The sequence below is a fragment of the Ipomoea nil genome, unplaced genomic scaffold, assembly GCF_001879475.1.
Source record: "Ipomoea nil cultivar Tokyo-kokei standard unplaced genomic scaffold, Asagao_1.1 scaffold0019, whole genome shotgun sequence".
Lineage (NCBI taxonomy): Eukaryota > Viridiplantae > Streptophyta > Magnoliopsida > Solanales > Convolvulaceae > Ipomoea > Ipomoea nil.
In genome coordinates, this window is record NW_017616447.1 from 75,671 (window position 1) to 102,184 (window position 26,514).

The window sequence follows — 26,514 nt, forward strand, 5'->3', positions numbered from 1 at the left end:
CTATACAAAATTTACCTAATTTAGTCCTTTGTTAATTAGTCTGTTAGTGGACTATCAATAATGAGGGTAAAACTGTCATTTTATCACTTTCTTCCATCTTCCCCTCACACCACTATCGATCTGCGTTGAATTATGAAATGTGTTCTCGTTAAGATTGGAGAGTGCCAGCTTTAAAGAACTCTGATTCGCACACTTGGACCGACGAGAGGAAGGGTACTCTTGTTTTCTTGAGAGTCCACCCATGGCTTAACTTCATTCGCTTCTTCATCAACACCAGAGTCTGGCCTGGAACGGAGATGGTCACCGGGCTGCGCCTTTGGTGTCGGTGGAGCAGAAGTGAATGATAGTTAGGAACTTAGGGTGGCCTCTCAAGGAATACAAGAACCCTTCCTCTCGTCGGAGCGAGTCCGACTTCATCAAAGCTGCACTCTTGATTCTTGTTCGATAGCGCATGAAGGTACGCCAGGCAGATCAGAATTGAAGAAGATCGATCAAACGCGACGGTACGTGGGTGCCGTATTCAGGTACATACGTTCATATCGTTTGTTGGATTTTAGTTTCTCCTCGTCTCGTATAGTATTCAGGTACGCTCAACATCGTTGGATTTCAGCGGCGTTCAGTTTCTTCGTCTGTTTCTAGGATCCTCTTCCTCGCCGTCGTACGTAAATCTTAACGTTCAGAGCTTAGGGCCACATGAAGATCTGGAAAGCTATCTTAAGGCTATCGAACAGTTAAGAAGTAATTATGTTAAATTTTTCAGCAACAACAAAAGCTTTAAGAGTAGTGATGGAGTGCTCAGCCATTCAAATACTTTACTTCCCAAAGCTATTTCCAAGCTTGAGGAGGAATTTAAGCATCTCTTATCTTAGCTGATCTGTCGGTGACCCGGCTGGCCATCAGAAGGAAATAGAAGAAAGTGGTGTGAGGAAGGAGATAGATGAAAGTGGTAAATTGACAGTTTTACCCTCGTTATTGACAGTCCACTAACAGATATATCAACATAGGACTAAACTAGGTAAATATTGTATAGTTGCTGACTTAATTGAGTAAGAATAATAGTCAAGGATTAAATTGGTAATTATGGCATAGTCGAGGGACCATTTTGGTTATTAACTCTTGTTGTTATTATTGTTGTTATTATTAGAGTGAAATTCCATTTTTGGTCCTACTGTTATAGGGGCGTTTTCAATTTTAGCTCACTTTAATTTTTTTTGCCACTTTATAACCACTATTATTGAATGTGTTCAACTTTTAGTCCCACCGTTAGTATTTCCATCAAGAGGTCGTGTAATCTATGGGTATTTTGACCTTTTTTCTCATCCAAGACTATGTTTGACTAAAGAAATGAGAACATTAAACCTAAAACCTAAGAAACCTCGCCGGCCCATGTTGGAACGAACGAAACAATGTAGCTTTGGCTTCCCATTCTCGTTGTTCGAAGAGCCATCTTCAAATATCGGAGGAGGAGGACGAAGCGACTGGATATTGTTAACGACAAAAAAAAAAGGTGACCAGCAACCGACCCAGATTCGCCGAAAATTTCGCCAGTCACTTCTTTTGTCAAAAATTTCGCCGGTCACTTTTTTTTTTTTTGGTCAGAAAATTCGCTGGATGGTGACCTAAACCCTAATGACTTGTGATAGCAGGCCATTAATTTGTTTTTGGGCTTCGTTGTACTTAAATGAATTGTTGATGGGTGTAATTGCACCTTTAAAAAGTTTAGGGGCCTAATTGACTTTTAAGCTAAAGTTCGAGGGCCTATTTGACCATTTTCCCTTATTTTTATAGAATACAAATTACAATTAAAATTTTGTATGGTTAATATAATCTCTTTTATATTTTTTTTTGGTGTAAACCACACATTGTGGTCCGGGTCTTTATCGAGGCATAGAAGCTAGCCCAAAGGGAATCGTCACTTGTGGGAATTGAACCTACCCAGGTTATCCCGAAATACTCCCCCACAAAAAGAGCGGGCAAATTATGCCCTGGACCCGTGTCCACAATGAATTGTGGACACGAGCCCAAAACGACGTCGTTTAAAAAAAAAACGCGTCATTTAGTTAAAAAAAAATCGCGTATGTTTTGCCGTTAACGGCGTTATTTTTTTTTGGATTATGAATGTACAGTTATGCCGTTATGAATGTACAGTTATGCTGTTATGAATGTACAGTTATGCAATTATGAACACAAAGTTCTAACATTATGAACTTACAATTATGAACATTTATAGTGATAAAATTATGACCATGGAGCTTTAAAATAGTGAATATAGAGCTTCGAAGATTATGAATGTACAGTTATGGAGTTATGAATGTACAGTTATGGAGTTATGAATGTACAGTTATGGAGTTATGAATGTACAGTTATAGAGTTATGAATGTACAATTATTGATCGAATTATGAACAAATAGCTCTGACATTATGAACTTACAATTATGAACATATAGTGATAAAATTATGAACATAGAGCTCTAAAATTGTGAACATAGAGCTTCGAAAATTATGAATGTACAATTATGGAGTTATGAATGTACAGTTATGGAGTTATGAATGTACAGTTATAGAGTTATGCATGTACAATTATGGAGTTATGAATGTACAATTATAGAGTTATGAATGTACAGTTATGGAGTTATGAATGTATAATTATTAACATATAATAATAAAATTATGAACATATACTCCTATAACGAAACAGTCTGAAATTTAAAAAAAAAAAAAAAAAGAAAAAATGAAGAAGAAAGATAACAGTGCCGTTAGGCGCTGTTGCCCGTGTCCAGCATGCGAGCTGGACACGGGTCCAGTGCATAACGATTGAAAAGAGCTCATTTACCACTTAAGCTACCCTATTGAGTTGGTTAATATAATCTCTAATTATGTGCATATTCAAATAAACTTATAGAGAGAATTTACATAATTACATTGATTTATTCTTAATTGTATTTCATCTATATTATAATTTTCAAAATAGAAATAATAACTAAGATAATTACATTTGAAAAGCAAATTTCAAATTTTTGTATGAGTAAATTTAAACTTTAATTGAACACATTTTTTATATGATTATATAATATATAGCTATTTTATTTTTTAAATGTTGTGCTTTTTTTTTTTAATAATAAAGGATGTTGTGACATTAATTATAACTGATGGGGTGAGAACCCCGGCCCAAGAAATGGGGGCCCAGAGAGAAAAGATCAAAGAGGAAAAGATGGGCTGCCAAAAGCCGGCTCGAAGAATGCCTGGGCCGAGTCCAGGACTCGGCCCAGGCCCAAAGAAGAAGGCCCAGTCTTGAGCTGCAAAGGACAGCCCAATCCTAGCGCCACCCAAAGACAAGGGGTCGGTCTAGGCCCAGCCCAGGGGGAGACTCGGCTCAGAGAGCCGTTGAAGCAGTCAAGGTAAGGAGCCGTTGAAGCAGTCAAGGCAAGGAGCCGTTGAAGCATTAAAGAGCTGGACGCGGCCCGCCAGTTACTAGCTAGAGAGAGCCGTTGGCCGAGCTTGTAGCGTCGCCCAACGGCTCGGCATACTGATTATAGCCTTTAAGTCGGCCATCATGGGCCTTTAAGTCAGTCAAGGAGGGGCCACTATAAAAGGGCTCCTCCACCACTTGTAAAGGACAGATTCAGGAACCCGGAGAGGGAATAGAGAGTATTATTGAGCAACCTATTTTCACTAAAATCAAGGCTTTTTGTGAAAGGTGTTTCCTCCAGCTTTAGGTTGTGTTGGACCTCCTTGGGCCCGAAAACCCAAAAACCATCACTGGCGCCGTCTGTGGGGAGCGAAACAAAGAGTCGCGTGCTTTCTAGGCAAAGCTAGTCGGAAAAATCATCTGGAAGAGTCTTAGTCGTAAGCAATCGAAAGATTTTACCATGACGGGAGGCCAAGACCAATCGAGCCAACGTAACGGGCTAGGAGTCGACCTAAGAGATCAGTTGAATCAGAGAAGCACCCGAAGCAGGGAAGATGATGCAACACCGCCGCCGACACCTCAGATAAATCCACAGCTGACTGCGGTTCCGCTCACCCCGGATCAGCTACACGCAATTGGACGTGCCTTCGCCGAAGCAAGCCGGGGAATACGGGAGCAATCCACTACTCGGGTACCACGACAAGACCCCCCGCCGCCGCGAAGGCCGAACAATCAGCAATCAACTCGCCGAGCGGTGAGTCAGCCCGTCCACTCCGTTCATTCCCGGCTTGGCCCCGGCGTCGAACGGCGGTCGGCGAGAGAACGGCTGGGACGAAGAGAACCCCTCCGCGCTCCGGTAGAGACACACGGTCGGCAGAGCGCACGTGAGCGCAACCGTACGGGGAAAGGTCGGACGGCGGCTCGCCGCGTGGAGCAGCCCACCCGAGACCATGATCAACCCGCCGAGTCAGAGGTCGGTGAAAGCGCAGAGTCGACAGGCAACCACACCCAAGAGAGGGTTGAAATGGCAAACCTGGCACAAGAGGTAAGAAATTTGAAAGAGCAGGTAGAAGGGAGAGCCAAGGCCCCCGGGCGAGCGCTGCTGACCTCGCTACCTTTCTCCTCCGAGATCATGGCCTTCAAAATACCGGGCGACTTCAAGTTCCCGGAACAAGCCACATTCGACGGATCGGGCGACCCGCGGGAGCATCTACTGAGCTACCAAGCCAAAATGCAAGTTCTGGGGGTACGGGACCCGGTCATGTGCCGCGCCTTCCTGCCCACGTTAAAAGGGGCCGCGCAGAGGTGGCTCGTAGGACAACCCCCGGGGTCGATTCACAGCTTCGAAGAGCTAGCAGACCGCTTCATGAGCCACTATGCCGCTAACATCAAGCCGCAGAAAGACTTGACTCATTTGGGCGACATCCATCAGGATGAGGGCGAGTCCTTAAAGGTTTATTTGGCTCGCTGGCAAAAGGAGATACAGTCGATAGAGGAAGTGGAGGATCAAACAGCACTCACCTTCTTCATCGAATCCTTGCGGTCAGGACAGCTATACCGGGACTTGAGGGACAACCGCCCGGCGACTTACGCCGACGCTATTCAGATGGCCAATAAGCGAGCCAACACAGAACAAGCCATAAAGCACAAACGACAACGAGAGGTCGGCGGATCTGCTGGTGGAAAAAGGACGAAGGCCGAGACGAGAGAAAGACCCCCGGACGTGGCTCGGCGACCTGAGGCTAGGCGACCGTACGACCGTCCCGTCGTCCACACTTATCGCCCGGCTCCAGAGCGGCCGGTTCATGAGGTACAAGCAGTCGCCCCGCCTCCACCTCCGCCGATTGACGATCGTGCAGCGGGTGAGGATACTGGTAAGACCCCTAAATATTGTCGATATCATAAATCTTACACTCACAGCACCGAAGAGTGCTACTACTTAAAGAAGATCATGGAGGGGATTATCCAGCAAGGGACTCCGCCTCCTAACCAATGGAAGCGAAGGTCAACCGGTCGAGGAGACGAGGGGCCTTCCGCCGACGCAGAAAATAGCCGGGGCAAGCAGCCGGTTTCCGAGGAAGATGAGGCCCAGTGGCGTCAAAAGCCAGTCATTAACATGATAGTCGGCGGCCCGAAAGGCGGCGATTCTGCAAATACCCAGAAGGCCTGGGCTCGGCAACTATATGTCGGAACGGTCTATGGCCGAGAGGAGAACTCCAAAAAGACATGTAGGGAGCCCATCGTGTTCACGGATAAAGACTTGCCAGCCGGGGAAACCCCACACCGGGACGCGTTGGTCATCGCCATGGATATCAACGGTGTGGTTGTCCGTCGGATTTTGGTTGACACCGGGAGCAGTGTCAACGTACTGTACCTGGAAACCTTTACTAAGATGGGGCTGACCCGAGAACAGCTCAGACCCGTGAACACCCCTCTCGCCGGCTTCACTGGCGACTCAGTGGAAGCGGAAGGGTCCATCACTCTTCCTGTGGAGATCGGCAGTTATCCCGATGTCCAGAAGTTGAGCATGAAGTTCATCGTGGTCGATCTAGCCTGCTCGCACAATGCCATACTCGGCCGCCTGGGTCTGGAAGACCTCGGAGCTTTAATCTCCATCGAACATCTATGCCTAAAGTTCCGAACGCCAAACGGAATAGGAACAGTGCGTTGTGACCGTAAGGTCGCCCGCGACTGCTATCTGCAAGCCTGTAGAGGAATGGGCAAGCGGGGGATGCAGGTCCATGAGATCACTGAGAGGCCCCCTAAGAGAGCTGCGATACCCCGCCCAGAGCCGCCCGTCGAGTTAGAGGAGGTCGAGATTGACCCGGCACAGCCAAGCAGGCGGGTAAGAATTGGAGTCGGCCTTCCGGAGAAATTGAAAGGAGAAATCGTGAGAGTGCTCCAGGAGCACTGATTGGTTTTCGCCTGGGGCCCCGAAGACATGCCCGGCGTGGATCGATCAATCATATCACACCGGCTCGCCGTGGACCCTGAGCATCGGCCGGTCATACAGAAGAAACGGTATTTGGCGAACGACCGGAGGGAGTTCGTAAAGAGAGAGGTAAGCACATTGTTAGCGGCCGGACACGTCCGAGAGGTCAAGTACCCGGAATGGTTGGCCAACGTGGTCCTTGTACCCAAGCCCCCGGCGTGGCGGATGTGTGTCGATTACACTGATCTTAACAAAGCCTGCCCTAAAGACCCGTTTCCTCTGCCTCGAATCGACCAGCTAGTCGACGAAACGGCTGGGTCAGCGCTTCTCAGTTTCATGGATGCCTTCCGAGGATATCATCAAATATTCATGCATTCGGCGGATGAAGAAAAGACCGCTTTCTTGACTCCGGACCGAGTTTACTGCTATCGAGTCATGCCATTCGGACTGAAAAATGCTGGAGCCACGTACACTCGAATGGTTGCTCGACTGTTCCACCACCTATTGGGAAAGTCGATGGCTGCGTATGTTGACGACATGCTCGTCAAGAGTCGAGAGGAGGACAAGCATGCGGAAGACCTAGCCGACTGCTTTAAGGTAATGATAAAATACAACCTCCGGCTAAACCCCAAGAAGTGCGCATTCGCCGTCCAAGGTGGTAAGTTCTTGGGTTACATGGTCACCAAGCGAGGCATCGAGCCTAACCCGGAAAAGGTACAAGCTATCCTTGACATGCAGCCTCCTACTACCGTCAAGGACTTGCAACGCTTGACGGGACGATTGGCGGCTCTTAGCCGTTTCCTTAGCAAATCAGCGGACAAGACCGTACCCTTCTTCGAAGCCATGAAGAAGAAGGAGGGATTCGCCTGGACTGCCGAATGCCAGCAGTCGTTCGAAGAATTAAAGCAATATCTGTCGACTCCCCCAGTACTATCCACCCCCCAGGAGGGCGAGCCCTTACTCTTGTACCTGGCCGCCTCGGCCAAGGCAGTAAGTTCTGTGCTAGTCCGAGAAGAGGACCGAGTCCAGCACCCGGTTTACTATGTAAGTCGCTCGCTGAAAGCTGCCGAGACACGGTACACCACCTTGGAGAAGATCGTGTATGCCTTGGTTGTCACCGTGCGTAAGTTAGCACCGTACTTCCAAGCCCATACATACCGTTCGTGTCCTGACGGATCAACCACTCGGGAGCGTGCTGCGGAACCCCCTGTCCTCCGGCCGATTGGTAAAATGGGCCGTCGAGCTGACCAAGTACGGGATCGAGTACCAACCCAGGCCCTCCATCAAAGGTCAGGCTTTGGCCGACTTTCTGGTCGAGTGTACCGCGGGCGAAGAGGAGAAGGAACGCGCCTCGGAAAGCCATCCGGGCGAGTGGTGGGAGATGCACGCAGACGGAGCATCAAGTCGACAGCACTGCGGAGGCGGTGTCATGCTTATCTCTCCGGAGGGATTTCGGCTATATTACGCCCTGAGGTATCAATTCTCCGCATCAAATAACGAGGCCGAATACGAAGCAGTATTGAACGGCCTCCGTCTCGCCAAAGATCTAGGGGTCGAGCGGCTGCGAATCAAAACCGACTCCCGGCTAGTGGTCGGGCAGATCTCGGGGACATGCGAAGCTAAGAACGCGAGAATGGCGTTATATAAAGAATGTGCCACCAAGATGTTGAGAGGGCTTGAAGCCTACGAGATAGAATACATATCCCGGGCGGACAATGTAGAGGCTGACATCTTGTCCAAAATCGCCCTGGAGGGGGTGCCGGATCACTTAATAAAGATTTGTCAGAAGGAGGAACTGAGTAGGCCAAGTATCGAAGAGGCACCGCTGGCGATCCAGCAAGTGAACGTCGAAGAGTGGGACCGAGAGAAAAACCCCGAGATGTTTTGGATCGAAGATATCCGGCGGTTTAAGGAAACGGGCAAGTTGCCAACTGACCCAGCCGTCGCTGCGAGGGTTCGACGAAAAGCACCCTCCTTCCGAATCATCGACGGACATCTGTACAAACAGTCGTTTGGAGGGCCCTTGCTGAAATGCTTGCTTAAGCCCGAGGCCGAGAAGGTGATGGATGAAGCGCACAGAGGCATTTGTGCCGCGCATCAGGGGGCTCACACGCTCGCCCGAAAGTTGGTCGTGCAAGGGTATTATTGGCCGACCATGATGCGAGATTGTATTGAACGAATGTCTAAATGCAGAGTTTGCCAGGCATTCGCCAGGAAAGACACCCGGCCAGCCACCTTCTACACACCGGTCACCACTGCTATTCCTTTCGCCAAGTGGGGAGTAGACCTGCTGGGACCATTACCCGTTGCCCCGGGAGGATTGAAGTTTTGCGTCGTAGTCATCGACTACTTCACCAAATGGGTCGAGGCAGAACCTCTAGCTACCATCACCGAGTACCAGTGTCGCCGCTTCCTGTGGAAAAGGGTGATCTGTCGCATCGGTCTGCCCGAACACATCGTCAGCGATAATGGGCGACAGTTTGACTGCCAGGCATTCGCCGATTTCTGTCGCCGACACGGTATCAAGCATACCAAGGTGTCGGTAGCCTACCCCCAAGCAAATGGGCAGGTCAAAAATGTAAATCGAACATTGGTCGACGGAATCCGGAAGAAGCTCGAAGATATCCAAGGAAACTGGGCGGACGAACTTGACCGAGTCCTATGGGCCTATCGCACTACCCAACGGCGAGCGACGGGAGAGAGTCCGTTCTCGCTCGCTTACGGCTTCGAGGCCAAGGTCCCAGTCGAAGTGGTCGAGCCCACCTACCGAGTTCGCACCTATTCGGACGCGGCAAATGAAGAGAGCCTGCAGATTGAGAAAAATTTCCTAGAAGAAAGAAGGGAAGCCGCAGGTGCCCGAATGGTTGAGTACCAGCAGGCGGTGAAGAGGTATCGCGATCGCCGAACTCGCCCGAGAACCTTCCAGGTTGGCGATCTAGTATTACGAGATCGACAAGCCAGCCAGCCCACCGAGGGAGGCAAGCTCGCGGTCAAGTGGGAAGGGCCGTACCGCATTGCAGCTATAGTCCAGGACGGAACTTACAAATTGGAGACTATGGAAGGGAGGCTCATAGATCGCATATGGAATGCTACTCATTTGAAAAGGTTCTATCAGTAGCCAATGATAGATCATGTATGAGCCCGAGGATTCCAAGAAATCTAAATAAAGTGCATGGGTTACAGCCAATCGTCCCAGGGACTCGGCCAGTATATATAGAAACGCCGGGGCACCGACCCTGAACCGTTTATGAGAACAGAATAAGCCTAAAGGGTCGCCTCGACTGAGGGACTCGGCGAGAGAAAGTTAGGAAACAAGGGCCCAGACCCTTAGACGTTTCCGCGAAAAAGCCAAAAGGAGTCGCCTCGACTGAGGGACTCGGCCAGTATATATAGAAACGCCGGGGCACCGACCCTGAACCGTTTCTGAGAACAGAAAAAGCCTAAAGGGTCGCCTCGACTGAGGGACTCGGCGAGAGAAAGTTAGGAAACAAGGGCCCAGACCCTTAGACGTTTCCGCGAAAAAGCCAAAAGGAGTCGCCTCGACTGAGGGACTCGGCCAGTATATATAGAAACGCCGGGGCACCGACCCTGAACCGTTTCTGAGAACAGAAAAAGCCTAAAGGGTCGCCTCGACTGAGGGACTCGGCGAGAGAAAGTTAGGAAACAAGGGCCCAGACCCTTAGACGTTTCCGCGAAAAAGCCAAAAGGAGTCGCCTCGACTGAGGGACTCGGCCAGTATATATAGAAACGCCGGGGCACCGACCCTGAACCGTTTCGGAGAACAGAAAAAGCCTAAAGGGTCGCCTCGACTGAGGGACTCGGCGAGAGAAAGTTAGGAAACAAGGGCCCAGACCCTTAGACGTTTCCGTGAAAAAGCCAAAAGGAGTCGCCTCGACTGAGGGACTCGGCCAGTATATATAGAAACGCCGGGGCACCGACCCTGAACCGTTTCTGAGAACAGAAAAAGCCTAAAGGGTCGCCTCGACTGAGGGACTCGGCGAGAGAAAGTTAGGAAACAAGGGCCCAGACCCTTAGACGTTTCCGCGAAAAAGCCAAAAGGAGTCGCCTCGAATGAGGGACTCGGCCAGTATATATAGAAACGCCGGGGCACCGGCCCTGAACCGTTTCTGAGAACAGGAAAGGCCTAAAAGGGTCGCCTCGACTGAGGGACTCGGCGAGAGAAAGCTGGGAAACAAGGGTCCAAACCCTTAGTCGTTTCCAAGAGAAAATAGGAAGAAGTCGCCTCGATTGAGGGACTCGGCGAGAAGAAGCCAGGGGACAAGGGTCCAAGCCCTTAGTCGTTTTCAAGAAAGTAACCGCGTGAAGAGTCGCCTCGTCTGAGGGACTCGGCGAGAAAGAATAAAGGCTAGCCGGGCTCGAAGCATTAGAAGAAAGCGAAATATGAAAAGAAGAGCTCCGAGACACGATTGCAAGAAAAGAAGAAGGAAAACACTTTCATTAAAATAAGGCCGATAAGGAGGCCAGCCCTTACAAAAGAGGGTCTATTCTAAGGAGACCCTAGGCTATGGGGGAGGGGGTGTCGACGGCGACCCCTTCAACTTGCGCCCCTACCGATTGTCCAGTTGGGGGAACAGAAGAAGGGTCCTCCGCCTGAGGAGAGGACTCGGTTAGAGCTGGAGGCGTCGCCACAGGAAGAGTCGCCGGGGCGGTGAGTGCAGCTGGCCCTTCAGCATCCAGCACAGGCTTGAGACCCCAGCCCTCGGGAGTGAACGAGGAGTCGCGGGCCAGCAGAGTGGTATAGATCTCTGTCTGCGCCTCGCGGAAGCCCAGACGGTAGTCCCGCTCGCCCAAGTCCAGGAGGAAGTCGTCACCTTCCGGAGTCGCCAACCATGCCTTGGCCACCTCCTTGCTCCGGGCTTCCACCGCCGCCTGCACGTCCGCCTCAAAGGCCGCCGACTTCTTGTAGTCTTCGACGGAGGTCACGGCGATCGTGGCCGCCTTATCCCTCTCATCCTCCCACTGGCGGGTCACCCTCAGTAGCTCGGCGTTGTGCACCTCCACCATCCTAAGCTGCTTCGCCTGCTCTTCCCGGAGAGCCTCCTCCGTCTGGTGCAGCTTATCGGTCAAAGCCCGCATGTCGTTCCTGAAGCCCAGGAACCGATTGCCCAGTTCCATTTGGAGCGTAAGGTCCTGCATATTAAACTATCAGTCGAAGAAAAAGGGGAGAGTAAAGGAAAGAAAAGGCCGAGTAAACAGCACTTACGCGATACGACTGCCGGAGCAAGGCCTCGATGATAAACCCGTCGGCGAGGCCCTTAGTTGACTCCACATCCTTTGGCAGAAGGACGTCCTTACACCACCCGCGGATGGACGAGTTGCCCATCCAGATCTGAGCGCCTTCATCCACCTCGTGGCACAGCCTAATCCTTTTCGGGGTTGGCCCCTCCGTATGCTCTGCAGGCCGCTTGGAGCGTGGACTCTCGGAAGGAGGAGGTGGCGGCAGTCGACTTGGCGACACCACAGGCGAGGGCGTGAGGTCGACCACATTGTGAGGGGGAGGAGTCGGCCGAGGCGACGGCAAGGGCTGCGACGAAGACGCGGCGGCAGCGCCGGTAGAGCGTTGCGTCAGGCGACGCCTCATTTTCTCCACCCTATCAGTCATGTCCGGAGTCGGTGCGGCGGCCTCGTCTGAGCTAGACGAATCGGAGTCGTATGGACATGCAAGGAGAACCCATGCACTTGTAAGTATTTCCGCACGGGATAAGAAGCGAGTCGAGAAGAAAATTAAAAAAGACGCTACCTATGGTGGCGGCTCCCTCCGGCAGGAGGCCATGCTTGGCCATGGCCCGGACCCGAGACCAGTACTTAACCGAGTACGGCCCCAGGCTCTTCAAGAAGTCGCCGCCTTGGACAGCATCTTCCGTAAAAACGGCCCGCCGAGAGCAGGGCTTGAAGAGAGTCGCCGGCCACAGGGTCGGGAAGGTGAAGGAAGAAGAGAGAGGTCGGACGAAGAAATACAGGGGCTTCCACTCTTTAATGGAGTCGGACAACCCCTCAAAAAGCTGCCGCTTCGGACGAGCAGCAACCTGGATAAAGCCAGGCGAGTGGGAGCCAACCTTGTTCACGGTGAAGAGGTACCGGAACAGGTCCAAATTCGGCTCGCACTGCCACCAATGGCAGAGACTGATGAAGCTGGTAAGAAGTCGGTGAGAATTGGGCACTAACTGGCCAGGGACCAAGTTATAGTGCCGGAAGAGGAGAGAAAGAAATGGGTGTGGGGGCACTCGGAAGCCGAATGCAACCGAGTGCAAATGAATACCCAAGAAACCCTCCGGCGGGTCGTAAATGGGCCGGCCCTCCGCTGCGACGACCAAGGCCGAAGGGCCAAGAAGGAAGCGAGCCATATCCAGATCCGCTGTTGTGGCGGTTGACGGAAGATGGGCCGGCCGGACGACCGAGTCGAACTTGCCTCGCGGCCGTTCAGCACCGTCCGGCAAAGCCGCCACCGTGGATAACGGGGCTGGGCTCATCGGAGTGGCCGCCCCGGAAGAAGAGGGGGTTAAGAATGAGGAAGAAGAAACCGCCTGGAAGCCCGCCGGCATTTCCAGACGGCGAACAACGGCAGAAGAAGAAGAAGAAGACGATGGCGAGGTCCCCGCCGGGTTGTCAAAGGACAAACGGCGGGAAGAGGAAGAATGAGAAGAAGAAGACATCACTTACAGATTTTCGTTTGAGGTTGGAAGATGCAGAGAGACTTGGAGAGCTGAAGAAGAAGGGAGAAGGGAAAAGCTTTTTAAAGAAGAGGAGGAAGCTCAAGTGGCTGCCACGCGGCGCCTCCCCAATAGAGGAATTGGAGGCGACGGGACACCGAAGTGACGCCGCAATTAATGCCTCGATAGGCGGGGCGACGGTTCAGACCTAGGGTTAGCCTGCAAGCGGCGCGTCTACCCTAGGTCGAGGCTGAAGTGACGGTAACCCGGCCCGCCGGGTCAAAGACCCATCAAAGAACAAGGCTTTGAGGGCCCACCAAGAACCATGCTAGAAGTGTCCAGAAGGCACCTAGCCGGGTCCGGCCGAGCGAGAGATACTCGGATGAGCCTCAGGTCATAGGGTCGGCCAAACGGATTGGCCGAGCCCCTTACCCAAGTCGGGCGGAGCCCACAAGTCGGTCATGGCAACCAGGAGTCGGCTAAAGAAACACATAAAACAGAGAACCAAAAGGAAAAGACGTGATTTTATTTCATGGAAACAGGGGTACAAGGCAGGCCAAGAACTCGGCCACAAACATTACACAGACAAGAGGGGCCTAGGGCTTATCTTCCTCCTCCTCCGCGGGGCGCACCGGCTGCAGGCCCTCCAAGTAGTAGTGGGGGCGGAAAGGCAACGGATTCGGCTCGGGCTCGGGCTCGGGCAGTTCGTCCAGGTACACAGCAGGCTTCCCATCAAAGACCATCTGCAGGGGCCTCGCCAGGGCACTCGGTGACATGGCCACGCCAAAGAGAGGAGGAGCCTCCAAGTCTAGATCCCCCTCTGGCTCCGGGTCGTCCACCATGGGCTCCATCTCGCCTTCTTCCGGCTCCACGATCATTAAGTCGAGCATGTCCGGAGGCACCACAATTGGGTCGGAAGTGGAGTCGCCCGTCAGGTGCCCTCCGTTGGCCTCCCTCCTTCGCCGGAGCTCCTCCAGGCGCTCATGTTCATTCTTACGGATGGACCAACGACGATCACCGTCCCTGAAACTCATGGCTTGAAGTGTGAAGTGAGAAATGGTGAGGAAAAACGGAGCTACTAGGAGCCCTTATATAGGGCCTCGAGAGAGCAACAACCGAGGCACAAATCACGGAGGGAATCGTAACTGACATAACTGAGCCGGATTAGATGGGTAGCGCGAATCTCTGTCAGAGATTAATCCCATCCAATTAGCTCGGGAAAAGTGAGATTCGCACGCCAAGCTGAAAAAGCCTGGCTCGCCTAGGAAATAAAATGTTACAGGTGTCGAATGAAGGGAGGACTCGGCATCATGGCCGACTCCTCGACCCCTAAGACGGACAAGTACTGGAATCATACAAAAGTGGGAAAAGAGACAAGGCCCCGAGGGAGCTTATTTATTTATTATTTATAAAAGAGGTGCAGGTTACAAGGAGCTTATTACAGGATAAAGCAAATGCTCCTAAAACTACCCCTCCTAAATACCCAGCCGACCTCAAGATCATTCACCCGGCGAAGAGAAGTCACTCCCAGAAAACCCTCCCGATGGTCCAGGAGGGGACGGGCAAACCGAGTCCCAAAAGGCCGGCATGAGTGGTGGCACGACCAGCTCATCGTCGTCCGGGTACATTTCCTGATAGCGGGCGAAGTCCTCTTCGTTCATCAGCCCTGTGATCGGACCACCCAGGTCGTCCAGAGGAATAGAGAAAGTCATGCGGAAAGAGAGCTGGTCCGGGATAGGTACATTGACAACGGTCCCACCAGGAGAAGTTACTCGAGCAGTCCCCGGAGGGGGAGAAGGGCGAGAAGTCGGAACGACTTCGTGTCGGACAGGAGTCGGAGGATGCACAACGGAGGCAGCGCCAGCCGGAGATCTTTGCAGGGTCGGACGAGGAGCCTTCTTTTTGGGCTCCCTCTCGGGCCGAGTCCTTTTTGTAGGCAAGGGACGCCAGGGCGACCCAAAATCGATGCGCTTCCCTCTCAACGGTGAGCGACCCATGAAGAGTTGATGAATTGGTTGAAGAGCGACCAAGGCCATTTATAGGTGCCCGGACAAGTCGACGAGATCAAAACGGTCCCGTGAGATCCGGGAGATGGCGCACAATCCGGGTCAATCTTGAGTCATTCAAGGCATGGATTCGGTGGGCAGGAGACGGTTACTACTTTTCCAAACCCAGGCTGGTGGGCCGGGTATGGAAAAGTGAGGGACTAGTTGATGGGGTGAGAACCCCGGCCCAAGAAATGGGGGCCCAGAGAGAAAAGATCAAAGAGGAAAAGATGGGCTGACAAAAGCCGGCTCAAAGAATGCCTGGGCCGAGTCCAGGACTCGGCCCAGGCCCAAAGAAGAAGGCCCAGTCTTGAGCTGCAAAGGACAGCCCAATCCGAGCGCCACCCAAAGACAAGGGGTCGGTCTAGGCCCAGCCCAGGGGGAGACTCGGCTCAGAGAGCCGTTGAAGCAGTCAAGGCAAGGAGCCGTTGAAGCAGTCAAGGCAAGGAGCCGTTGAAGCATTAAAGAGCTAGACGCGGCCCGCCAGTTACTAGCTAGAGAGAGCCGTTGGCCGAGCTTGTAACGTCGCCCAACGGCTCGGCATACTGATTATAGCCTTTAAGTCGGCCATCATGGGCCTTTAAGTCAGTCAAGGAGGGGCCACTATAAAAGGGCTCCTCCACCACTTGTAAAGGACAGATTCAGGAACCCGGAGAGGGAATAGAGAGTATTATTGAGCAACCTATTTTCACTAAAATCAAGGCTTTTTGTGAAAGGTGTTTCCTCCAGCTTTAGGTTGTGTTGGACCTCCTTGGGCCCGAAAACCCAAAAACCATCAATAACATTAATTACTTTTCAAACCATATAATTTTATTATAGTTAAGATTATTATTATTATTATTATTATTATTATTATTATTATTATTATTATTATTATTATTATTATTATTATTATTATTATTATTGTTGTTGTTGTTGTTATGAAAAAGTTCAGGTAACATGTGGCTGTGCATTTTACTTGATCGATGGCCATGATTTAGTGTGTATGCTGTCTTGCTGCACCCCGTTACATTTACTACGGTTTGTGTCATCGTGTGTGGTGCATTGAGTAAGGGCGGTTTAGTAATTCCCGATGGTAATATGTTCGGCGTGGCTAGGGGTCGCGTTTTTTGTTTTTTATTTCCACCGTTCATCACAGTCCATCTCTCGTTCTCGCCGGAAGGAGCTGCGATTTTTGGTATCCACCGCTCAGCACTGTCAAACTCGTTCTCGCCGGAAGGAGGCGGTAGTCAATGGCTCGGTCAGGTGGTAGTCGCCTTTCGTGGAGGGGCAGGTCGGGCATTCATTCTCGTCGTCGACTCCGCCCTCGGGTGCTGCGCGCAGAGTAGCTGAGGTATCTCGGTCGTTCAGACGCCGGGTCGGCCGTCATTCTCCGGCCTCGACTAATCGGGCCGTTTTCGATCGAGCTGTGGTCGTGATTGCTTCCAGGGTATCTGCACGGCGTCGGCGGCGCACCGGTGGGGTGTGCGAGGTTAGTGCAGTTTTGAAATTGTTATTTTCTATTGTAGTCATGGAGGCTTCCTTGTCGTGCATTCGGTGATTGATTGGGTTTAACAGGGGTTTTAGGTCTGGTGGGGTAGGTCGCATAGGGGGGGAAAGCTGGAGTTTGGAATTCCAGATGGTTGGCTACTGGTGTTACTCACACCTATGGTTTTATTCCTCATCGCTGCTATATTCGTCCATTATAAGCTAGATTTCGAAAACTACAGCACACATCATCAATCATTAAACTGGCTCTTAGCAAGCCTGAGTTCGCAAATGTGTCATAAAAGTTTCTCACCTTTGATTAATTTTGAGAAAACCAGGAGCTCAAACTAGTGTTTTCCAAATGGTCGGCTACTGTGTTCCATTCTTACTCAACAGTGATTTTAGTGTTGATTGATGAAGGCTTAAAACTTGTATGCAATTTTTAGTGGTATGGTTTTATTATAAACCAATAATATGGATTTAATGGAACTGGACTACAAATAGACATTTAGATATTTGTTTACAACTGGAAATTGAATTGCATCCCTGTCCCTAAGGTGTCATAAATCAGTGCACTTGGCAAATGAATATTACTCCATTGCCGTAAGTTTAGGAAGTTGAGTAATAAAATAAAAGCAATGGTGGCTGTTTTGTTTAAGTTAGCATTTTGTTGGCCCGTATGTTAACATTTTTGCATTTTAACATTTTGTTTTGGCGTTACATAGTGTTGATAAAATCAGTTTATTATAATGACCATTGGTTGGACAGCGGTGGGGAGTGATGGTTAGAACATTTTGTTTGTGCTCTCTTTGTTAAAGAGTTCTATACCAAACAACGTGATTAAAAACTTCACTAATAGTGATAGGTGCTAAAGTCCCCATAGTAATCAAAAACAGGAAAGGAGGAAAAAAGGGCAAGTATGGACCACCACCTTGAAATGGGATTTTAATGGGAAAGATTATAAGTGGAATGTGAAACAGGGAAAGTGAACTAATCTGTTATCTGTACTTAGTTTTATAAGAAAATTATGATAGCATGATTGAAGGCAATTAATTTAGTATTCAAATTGTACTACACTCATGCGTGCGCAATTACTGAAACTAATTAAACCTATACACATGTAAACAAAAGTGAAATCGTTTGTTGCGATGCATTACAAGTTTGCACATAACCACGTTCACGGTTAAGAATGCACAATTAAGTTTTGCACTGCATTGCTACATTGCACTGCACTGCACTACTAACATGCTACCTTCATATCATGTGATAGATATACCCCCGCATTGCTGAGTGTAGTTACATTAACCATTGAAGAGAATTATATAATACTAGATGAGTCTTTGTGCATTACCCTTCACTAGTACTATGTGCGGTTAACCCATATCTGTGTACTGTAGCTATGCATTTTTTAGGACCGGCCAGTTCCTCTTCACTTTTATGGGTGGTGCATTATGGTTGCAATGTTAGCTAATAACTTCCTGAATTGCAGATTGGGACGGTAGTGGGTATCTCAGCCAGTCGGGATGCGAGGTTATCGTGGTTTAAACAACGTCTTGATGCTGAATTCCAGATCACCGACCACTTGGGGACGGCCACATCAGACATGGTAAGCCATGACCCAATTTTATATTAGGGAATCTAAGGGGCACGGCATAAAAGCACCCTAATATAACCGCTCTGACTTGTTTCTTGCGGTATGTCTTCCCCATATTGCATAGGCCACGCTTCTATGTGATGTGCATTAGTTTTAAGCATTCCAAGTTCTTCATCATTGACGACGAACATGAACACAGAAATGCATAGGGGAGCACCCGAGGAATTGGTAAGCACCACGCACACTCCACACTGCACGCCACTATTTGTTTATACTCATTTCCTAATGTTGGATTGCAGATAGACCTTATGGCCGCGTACCTGGATAGCAAACAATACAGTGTCGGGGCACTCTGCTTAAGGAACATGCAACAAAATAGGATGCGGTTGGCATGGAGTGACACCGCTACAAACGGTGACTCGGGGGGTGTATGCGATGAGACACATGGAGTCTTTTGTTGGCCAGGAGGCCACCAGCTGGGAATGTGGTCTTGAGACGGGGGATCCCTTGGTGAATGAAAACATGAGAAGGCGATTCATGCACAACATCTTGCTCGGTGAATGCCAGCATGCAAAGTATTCACACACGAGCGGGGGAGTATGACCGTGAAAGGACTGCACAACTACTTAAACGAGCACCACATCCACCTCAGTACACATGGGTGGAAAAGATTGGTAATTGGAGGGACTGGTGTGCAGTACACATGGGGCATTATAACTTAGGGGTAGTTTTATACCAAAAAAAATTTAAGATAAAGCTGGTGGTGCACAAACTGGCGTCCCATTAATTATACCAAAAAAATAATAATAATAAATAAAGATAAAGGTGGAAATGTAGAGCTCCCTTGCTACCAAACCCCTGAACTCACTGCCACTTCACTGTATTCAGTAACATTAACAAAGCAATAGAACCATCAAGCCAAAAAGCAAGGAACTTACTCCAATGCGCATGCATTTTTTTAAAAGCAATTTAAAAAAAAAAAAAAAAAAACAAACAAGCACATCTTGTTAAGGATAATGCACCACACATTAATGGGAAGAGAACTACAGCAAACATTAAAGACAAATGACACACTTCCCTTGCAACAGAAAGAACGCACACATGGCCATTGCAACAGCTGTTGGAAGAAAAGATATAACACATGTATAAGCTACTCTGATGCACTACTTTGGGAAATCTTAATAACAACCTCTAAAACTAAATGAAGGGACAAGAAATAACAGACAGAAATATATAAATTATAGAAGTTCATTGCAAACCGCCATAACTAAGAAGGGACCCGGCTCATGCATTAATCACTTCAAAGGACAACTACGAGCGTTATGACGGGTGTACTCGCCGCACACCCCGAACTTTCAACCGGCCTTGATGCTTCTCTGAATGGCTAACTCCCGTTGGCTTTTAATTCGCCTCGCAATTCCTTTGTTTTTGGCTTGACCTGACGCTTTGATGGTTATGGATGCCGGAGGTTGCACACCGCAGAAAGCCGCAATGGCAACACTATTACCATTTGCTGGATCAATGCTCATACCACCACCCAAACAACTTGCAGCTGCACGACGCACTAATACTGACCGGGTTATATTCAACAGTATGTGTAACACTAGAGTCCCCTTTAATGACGTAACTAATTAATGACCTCCCCATCATCTCAAATTCCCATTACCCCACAGTATGAACATGTAGCCTCGATCTCTTTTTGAAGCTCATAGAAAATTGTTAGCGTGAATACCTGTGCCGAGTGTCGCTCTAATGCTAAAGGAGTTTTGAACTCGGGCAATGTAACACCCCGTGTTATGGCCCTCAAGTTAGAATTAATTTGATTGTCATTCACCCCAAAAAGGGAATTAAAATACATTAAGAGAGGTCCACGATGGATCATGGACCCTAAGCCCTAAAACCAAACCCCTAGTCCCATAAGAATTAGAATTAACAAACCCATACCACTTAGACCCTAATTAGGATCCTTAGGTATATAAATAGGGACATAGGAGGCACCTAGATCTCACACCACAATAATCTCTCACCACAGAAAAAGTTCCAAGAATTCCCTTAGGAGAAATCAAGAAAGAAGAAAGCTTAAAGAAAGACCCTTCATAGCCAATGAATTAATTAAGGCTAAGAGGTAACCCATGTCTCAACAAAACCTATTTTCTTAGCTATGATCTCCCTTTTAGGCCTCCCTCTATATTCTCGCGTCTTGATGAATTCTTCTATGATATTGTGTTATGATCTTGGTGATTGATGAGATGATTTATGCTTTCTTGATAATCTTGGTAATCTTATGTTGAAAAGAAGTTCTTGATATGATGATTCTTGCCGAATTTGATGTTTCTTGATGTTAAAGATGAGATATGTTCTTGATAATTTGGGAGGGATTAGAGCCCTAGGTTGGATTGGGAATTTGTATTGTGATGTTCTTGATTTATATTTGGGTGGCAATTCGCATGTTCGGGTGTTGTTTGTATGTAGAAGTCGTGATAGGACGAGTCGTATGTGATACTTGATTTTGATCCGTTATTTGACTACGTGGTGTCGTTAATTGCGTTTAAAAGTGTCTGATTATGATTTCGGGTTCCACAAAGGTTCCCGGGACGAAAGATTGATGAAAGAGTCAGTGGGGGGTAGGTGGGGGTAGGGGTACCCGCCACCTACCTGCTGCCCGAAGATCACCACCGGGCAGCGGGCAGGCGTCCGCCCGTCGGCTGCCCGCCCGTCGGCTGCCCGCTACCGGGCAGTGATCTCCGGCGGGTAGCCGGCGGGTGACCCCTCACCCACCGGCCACCCGCTGGTTTGTGACCCACCTCGGGTCCCCGACTTCCCCGTTTGATGTTCCCCATTCCCCGTGGCGTCCCAACGGACCTCGTTTATCGTGCTTGAGTCTAGTTTGATGTTTCGGGTACCATTCGTAGGTTAGGTAAACCTTAGGACTTGCATGCTAGTTGAATCGGTGACCCGTTGACCTAGGTGGAAGACGTATGAACCCCTTAGGATGATTCTTAGTATGTGAATGATCACACGTAAGCTTTATTTTATACTTCCCCCTTCCTAATATGCTATTGTGTGCTCCAAGATGTTATGTGATGCATGATTCCCTAATTTGGTTGCGATCAAGTTGGCTACACGGGCAGTTGGATGGGTTGAGAACCATACCAGCTGTTAACCAGGCCGGTTGCAATCGGTCAGGTATATAAATATTATATAGGGCTGCGGTCCACTGATGGTTACTTATGAGCTGCGGTTCATTCTCCTGGCTGCGGTCAGTGATTCACTTCTTGGGTTGCAGTCCAACTATGGGCCTCGGTGCTATGACCCACCGGACCTGAACGCGCCAGGACGGTGTGTAGGGCCAATAAGCCGAGGAAGGCTGTAGTCCACCGATCCGAGTAATCGGGGCGGTGTGTAGGGCTACGGCTGGCTGTGACCCACCGGATTTTGGGACGACGGTGTGTAGGGCCATAGTCTCCGAGGATCTTCGCCCACCGACTGAGTATAGCTCTGCGGTGTGTCGGGCTGGATCCGCTATGGTCCACCAGCGTACCCATTGGCGGTGTGTAGGGTCGTATGTCCCCCCTAGTAAAGGGGATCGTGGTCCACCGACTGGGTGCGTCAGCGGTGTGTAGGATCATGATCCGACGTTGAGTTCGTCAACGGTTCTAAAAGGGTTGGTTGCGATCAACTCCCCTCACACCGCGGTATTGAGGTAGAGTGCTGAGGGGCCGTTTTAATGCTATATGCATTGACCCTCATGTTCGGGGCATGCGATTGGTCCCGTGGCGCCATCAATGATGATGTGATATGTGATGTTGTGGTATGAATGATGTGACTTGATGATGATTCAGTAATGATGCGTGATGATTGATGTGTTTGGAATTGAGAAGTGACCTGAGTTGTGTTTTCCTTATGATGTTACCTCTATTTAAACTACTTGTTGTATTTGATGTGCTTATCCCTATCTGTCGAGTCTATTCGCGGTTTTAAAGCTAGAGTTCCTAGGATATATCTTCATGCTTCAAAATGGTTTTCCTATATCTATATATATTTATATGTAATGTATTTCAACGCGTTGGAGTGGGTTAGCAGCATCTCTCGCTGAACAGATATATTTGGCTTTCAGGCACAGATGAGTAGACCCTGGAGCGCGCTAGAGATTTGAAGCATAGAGTAGATAGTTCCCTTTCGGCCTGCGTGTCATGCTTATGTATTGACATTATTGAGGATCTTAGTTTTTTTTTTTTTGAAAATGAGGATCTTAGTTAGTTAGCCTGTGCACCTAAGTTCTCTAGCTTAGGTGTGGCATAGCACCCCGTACTCTTATGTTATGTTTTGAGATTTAATGAGGATTTACCTTTATTATACAAGTCTTAAAAGCTGAAAAATTTCGGGGTGTTACAGTTGGTATCAGAGCCTAAGTTTGACTCTAGGACAGGACTCTTAAGAACAGACTTTAGGACATTAGGCTTGAACTCTAGGAACATAAGATCCAGGAATCTTAGGACACGCGGTGAAATTGTGAGACTATCCGTCACCATCACATAACAACCCACCACCCCATCACTCGTTAACTTAAAAAGAACTCCTCTTCGCTTATCACACCCAAGTAAGGGAACGACCCTCTAAATCAGTGTAAACATTAAATTCTATAGATTAGCAACATGGAACCAAGCAGAAGACAATCAGGAACTCCAGAACCCGCCACATACGATCCCCTGACTCACACCCCACGAATATGGGGCAAAACAGAGGCACCCATAGCCAAGGGAATCATGGTGTTCCCGGAAAGGTATTCATCATGAGCCGCACGCAAGCCGAGCTAGGAGACGAGGACAACCCCAACGACGAAAACATGACCCCGGAAGACGAAGAACACGCAAACCCACAAGGAGAAAGCCAAGAGGAAGAATTCTGTCTAGGATAGACTAAGGAACCCCTTGTAACCACCCTTGTAGCCACTACTTGTTTAGTTTAGCCACCTCCGAATCTTTCCCTTCTAATAAAATTCAAAAAAAAAAACAAAAAATAGCCTAGCACAAAGGAAGCTAAACAAACAACAAAACAAAAGGGACCAATCAAATTCCCCCCACCACAAGAAAAGAAAAACCAAAAAGAGGGAAAAGACGAGAACTACACAACAAAGAAAGACTAATGTCACCAATGGGAATTGAACTCTAGACCTCACACTTACAAGTCCAAGCTCCTAACCACTAAGCCATGAGCATTTCTTGAAACCTTAAGGGAACACCTCTTTCTTAAACCCCCTCAAACCCCTAAAAACCCAAAAACCCCTAAATCAAAAACCCTTCTTCTTCTTCCCCACCCCCTCTCCCTCACTCCTCCTCTCCCTCTCACCTTCCCGCCGGCCAAGCACCACCCCCAGCAACCACCCCGCCGGATGACATCACCGGCCGAGCCACCGCCGACCCAGGTGACATCCCACCGCCCGGAAACGACCCGCGACACACCGCCGCCCGTCGCCCACCTGAACCCACCCCGTTGCCGCACGCACCACCACTGCCCAGCCCGTCCAAAAGCCTCCGCCACCTCGCCGAGCCGTCGCTAGAACCCAGCCACGCCGCCGCCCTATCGCCGTCGAGAGGACCACGCCACCGGAAGCTCACCGGAGCACCGCCGGAAAAGTTCGCCGGAAAAATATCACCACCAAAAAAAGCTTCACAATGCCAAAGAAACCCCTCGGGATCCGCACCCCGGAGTGGAGCAATGCCGACTACACCGTGATCGGAGGTAAAGCCCTTGAACCCGATCAATTCTCTCCGGAATTGGTCGATATGCTTAATCACCAAGGGCTATTGGATACCTATCTCACCATTAAAGGGGATACATACCCCGAACTGGTGAAGGAATTCTACCAACATTTGGTAGCCGTCAAGCGAGGTGATAAAATAGAAATCACCACCAAGGTCCAGGGCAAGGAAATTATACTTTCCGAGGGCCGCTTGGCCAAACTCTTGAGACTGACCACCACAGGGGTACAAAGACTACCTCGGGTACCTACTCGGAAAAGAAGAAGGTTTCACCTCGGCCACACGGCCAAATAGGAAGTGACTGACCGCGGAACAAAAGATATTGGTTATGATTGTTACTGACAGCCTTTTGCCCACAAACAATAAAAGCAAGGACGTGGGGAGTTTAGAGTGTGCATTCGCCTACCTTTTGAAACACAAAATCAAGTTCAACCTACCGGCCCTCATGCTAAAACACATGGAATTTTGCAAAACCAGTAACCGGCTTAGCTTGCCCTACGGGATGATCCTAAGTTGGATCATGGAGAAAAAGTGGGGGATCTGAGCCACACTGAGGTCAAGACTGCAAACAGCATGGTTTTCAACGCGCAGAATCTCCGTCGCAATGATATCTACTACGTTGAAGGGGGACAATACATCACCCTCGAAGAGGTTTGCCTTAAGCCCGAGGGGGAACGAAGGGAACTGGTTGACCAACTGGATATCTCCAACAAGAAGCTTAAACGGTCAATGCAAGAATGCCGCGAACCAGGGGGAGACAATGAACAAGAAGAAGATAGCGAACCCAATCCACCAGCACCCGCGCAAGCAAGGGGAATCCCACGGAGGGGCCAAAACGAAGAATCCGTCAATGAGCGCATCCTCGCACAGCTCACCCGGAAGAACCAAATCATGGACGAAGGGTTCTCGTCGATAATCCGCGCGACACGCGCTTTGGACCTAAGGGTGGCAACTATCGAGGTCATGTTGGGCACCCGCAGTGCGTCCAGCTCGGGGACAGGAAACCAAGGTAGACCCGAACCCTCCAAACCAACACTTCACCAAAAATTCAGTCTACCACAACAAAGGAAAACACGTGGAGCCACATCTCCTAATCAGGAGGCCAAAAAACGTGATGTCTTGGGGTGAAAGAATGGATCCACGCACCGGCTTCGGGGACGAAGCCTCTTGTAAGGGGGGGGGGGGGAGTGTAACACCCCGTGTTACGGCCCTCAAGTTAGAATAAATTTGATTGTCATTCACCCCAAAAAGGGAATTAAAATACATTAAGAGAGGTCCACGATGGATCATGGGCCCTAAGCCCTAAAACCAAACCCCTAGTCCCATAAGAATTAGAATTAACAAACCCATACCACTTAGACCCTAATTAGGATCCTTAGGTATATAAATAGGGACATAGGAGGCACCTAGATCTCACACCACAATAATCTCTCACCACACAAGAAGTTCCAAGAATTCCCTTAGAAGAAATCAAGAAAGAAGAAAGCTTAAAGAAAGACCCTTCATAGCCAAGGAATTAATTAAGGCTAAGAGGTAACCCATGTCTCAACAAAACCTATTTTCTTAGCTATGATCTCCCTTTTAAGCCTCCCTCTATATTCTCGCGTCTTGATGAATTCTTCTATGATATTATGTTATGATCTTGGTGATTGATGAGATGATTTATGCTTTCTTGATAATCTTGGTAATCTTATGTTGAAAAGAAGTTCTTGATATGATGATTCTTGCCGAATTTGATGTTTCTTGATGTTAAAGATGAGATATGTTCTTGATAATTTGGGAGGGATTAGAGCCCTAGGTTGGATTGAGAATTTGTATTGTGATGTTCTTGATTTATATTTGGGTAGGAATTCGCATGTTCGGGTGTTGTTTGTATGTAGAAGTCGTGATAGGACGAGTCGTATGTGATACTTGCTTTTAATCCGTTATTTGACTACGTGGTGTCGTTAATTGCGTTTAAAAGTGTCTGATTATGGTTTCGGGTTCCACAAAGGTTCCCGGGACGAAAGATTGATGAAAGAGTCAGTGGGGGGTAGGTGGGGGTAGGGGTACCCGCCACCTACCCGCTGCCCGAAGATCACCGTCGGGCAGGCGTCCGCCCGCTGCCGGGCAGTGATCACCAGCGGGTAGCCGGCGGGTGACCCCTCACCCACCGGCCACCCGCTGGTTTGTGACCCACCCCGGGTCCCCGGCTTCCCCGTTTGATGTTCCCCATTCCCCGTGGCGTCCCAACGAACCCCGTTTATCATGCCTGAGTCTAGTTTGATGTTTTGGGTACCATTCGTAGGTTAGGTAAACCTTAGGACTTGCATGCTAGTTGAATCGGTGACCCGTTGACCTAGGTGGAAAACGTATGAACCCCTTAGGATGATTCTTAGTATGTGAATGATCACACGTCAGCTTTATTTTATACTTCCCCCTTCCTAATATGCTATTGTGTGCTCCAAGATGTTATGTGATGCATGATTCCCCAATTTGGTTGCGATCAAGTTGGCTACACGGGCAGTTGGATGCGTTGAGAACCATACCAGCTGTTAACCAGGCCGGTTGCAATCGGTCAGGTATATAAATATTATATAGGGCTACGGTCCACTGATGGTTACTTATGAGCTGCGGTTCATTCTCCTGGCTGCG

The 26,514-nt window shown here is 49.2% G+C and overlaps 2 protein-coding genes and 1 long non-coding RNA gene across 3 annotated transcripts; 2 read left to right on the forward strand and 1 right to left on the reverse strand.

Annotated features, from left to right (window-relative positions):
- The first annotated feature begins 3,869 nt into the window (after positions 1–3,869).
- Positions 3,870–6,323, forward strand: LOC109158509. Its single transcript, XM_019306689.1, has one exon. It carries the CDS (start codon positions 3,870–3,872, stop codon positions 6,321–6,323), a length of 2,454 nt encoding a protein of 817 aa, XP_019162234.1.
- A 4,461-nt stretch (positions 6,324–10,784) lies between these two features.
- LOC109172516 lies at positions 10,785–11,763 on the reverse strand. Its single transcript, XM_019322037.1, has 2 exons — positions 11,566–11,763; positions 10,785–11,492 (listed from the first exon to the last, which is right to left on the reverse strand). Exons 1-2 carry the CDS (start codon positions 11,683–11,685, stop codon positions 10,860–10,862), a joined length of 753 nt encoding a protein of 250 aa, XP_019177582.1. The 5' UTR covers positions 11,686–11,763; the 3' UTR covers positions 10,785–10,859.
- Positions 11,764–16,231: 4,468 nt separating this feature from the next.
- On the forward strand, positions 16,232–18,841 carry LOC109174190. The gene is made up of 4 exons (XR_002053030.1): positions 16,232–16,528; positions 18,014–18,130; positions 18,243–18,346; positions 18,418–18,841. It is a non-coding gene; the product is annotated as an uncharacterized LOC109174190 (long non-coding RNA).
- Positions 18,842–26,514: the final 7,673 nt, after the last annotated feature.